The sequence below is a fragment of the Austrofundulus limnaeus genome, unplaced genomic scaffold (genome assembly GCF_001266775.1).
Source record: "Austrofundulus limnaeus strain Quisiro unplaced genomic scaffold, Austrofundulus_limnaeus-1.0 Scaffold18, whole genome shotgun sequence".
NCBI classification, from domain to species: domain Eukaryota; kingdom Metazoa; phylum Chordata; class Actinopteri; order Cyprinodontiformes; family Rivulidae; genus Austrofundulus; species Austrofundulus limnaeus.
Genome location: NW_013952420.1, coordinates 1,976,869 through 1,978,749, shown reverse-complemented (window position 1 = coordinate 1,978,749; position 1,881 = coordinate 1,976,869). Strand labels below are relative to the sequence as shown.

Here is a 1,881-nt window from a genome sequence, read left to right as displayed (position 1 = left end):
CTGCTAACGTTTTCTCAAGTCATTTTCTGGGTTTTAACTAAAAGGTCATTTCACATTAGGGCCAATCCTTGTCAAATACAGCATCCATGAAATGTGACAAGATTTGTATTTTCCTCTATTTTGGTCTGGTAAAGTGCTTGTGCCTTAGCTTGGGCACTTTAGAAACAGCCATGAGCAGTAAATGTGTGTACAAGTTATCAAAGTAATAAACGTCAGCTGATGTTTTGGAGGATAGGAAGCCTCAGGCTCCACAGATGCAGCCCCCCCACATCGCCCCCTCTTATCCTCTTTCCCTCAACACCCTTGGGCCTTCCAGAGAGCACAACACATCCAAGGCCTGAATCTTTACCCACCAACAAAAAATTATATTAAATATTTTATTAATGAGCCAAAATTACATAAAGCCATTAAAAGTTGATGAGCACGCTTGGCCAATGATTCCTTCAGAAGCTCCACAGGCAGAGAACTAAGGTATTTGGCAGAACACTGGCATACACCTAGGCAAGTAAACAATCCAAAATATATAAAATTCATGTATTATGTGCATGGTATAGTTCTCCAGTGCTCAGGCTTGCATGTTTAGTTGTTTTGTCAAACTCTAGCCGTGTGTGACTAAATTAAAAAATTCCATTCTTTTAAGACATGCAAATTGCCTGCAGCTTGCTATGCCAGAGTTTTAAACAAAGATCTCACGCAATCTCAAAGTGCAGGATGACTATGAGCTGCAAGCACACCAATGTTTCCTTCAACATCTGTAAAACTAACAGAGATATACAAAGGTTTGTGTTTTGCTTGTTAGTTAGTTATGGTGACCATTAAGGCTGATTTCAAAAGGTCATCAGTTGTAGATGTACATCTAATGATTACTTTCTAAGAAGTTTATTTAAAGCCACGCAGTGTTACATAAGTAATTTTGCATCTATATAAGGAAACATGGAAATACAGGATGGTTGCCTTTTAGAGCATTTGGCAATAAAAAGTGTTATTTATGATATTCATCTTAAATAACAAATCTGTCCTTGAGTGTGATTTTAAACAAAACCATAATCTTCAAATCCTAACCCTGAGTATGAGATTAAGTGTCTGATTTTACGTTTTCCCACATTGCCTAGGTGTAGTTGCTGGATAAAAAAAATATATTTTAAAAAAGTCTGTGCATACATTAATACTTAGCACAAACAGTAAGGAAATCTGTTTGGTAGATTATTTATCTGTTGTAACAATGCTTTATGGCAGTTGCAGAGCCTGTACATTTCCCTTTAAAATGATGCCATATTTGTAAGGAACATGCATTTGTGAGATGAGCAGCAGAGTTGAGTACGTGGGTTGCGCACATGAAAAGTTTGCCAAAGGTTTTCTGTCAAACAGCTTATTTTGTTGTTGCTATTGACATTTGTTTTGAGCTTCTGATACTACCAGGTGCTGCCAATCATGTGCTAGTATAAGATTTTCTATGAGGAAGCATTGTTACAACAACGAAATAACCCACCAAACTCAAATTCCCTTACTTTTTTTTGTGCAAAGTGTATTTGCTTTGTCAAACCTGTTGAGGGCTAACCAGAAAGCTTTCCAAAAGTGGGTGAGCTGGAATGGAACATTTTATGTGCTCTTACCATCACAAGTAGGCAGAGGATGACTCCAGAAGTGGTTCTTTTCACAAACCAGCGGCTCCTCGTGACTCAGTCTGTATCCTGGGTCACACTGGAAGGACACCGTGGAGCCGATGGACAGGTCATGGTTCAAGCGCACACCGTTCACTGGGATACCAGGATCCATGCAGGAATATGTGTCCAATGTGACAACTAGAGGAAATAAAATGCAAAGATTAATGTTAAAATAAAGTGATTCAGTTTCAATTTATTCACACACAATCTATATATA

At 38.2% G+C, this 1,881-nt stretch overlaps 1 protein-coding gene across 1 annotated transcript in view; it reads right to left on the bottom strand.

Moving 5' to 3' along the window:
• The window catches only part of LOC106514228 (CUB and sushi domain-containing protein 3), a gene marked incomplete in the record, with an annotated part of 356,940 nt that overhangs the window by 194,525 nt on the left and 160,534 nt on the right, over positions 1–1,881 (bottom strand). The window contains 1 exon segment of the mRNA XM_014003387.1: positions 1,614–1,802. Within this exon segment, the coding sequence (XP_013858841.1) occupies positions 1,614–1,802 (189 nt within the window).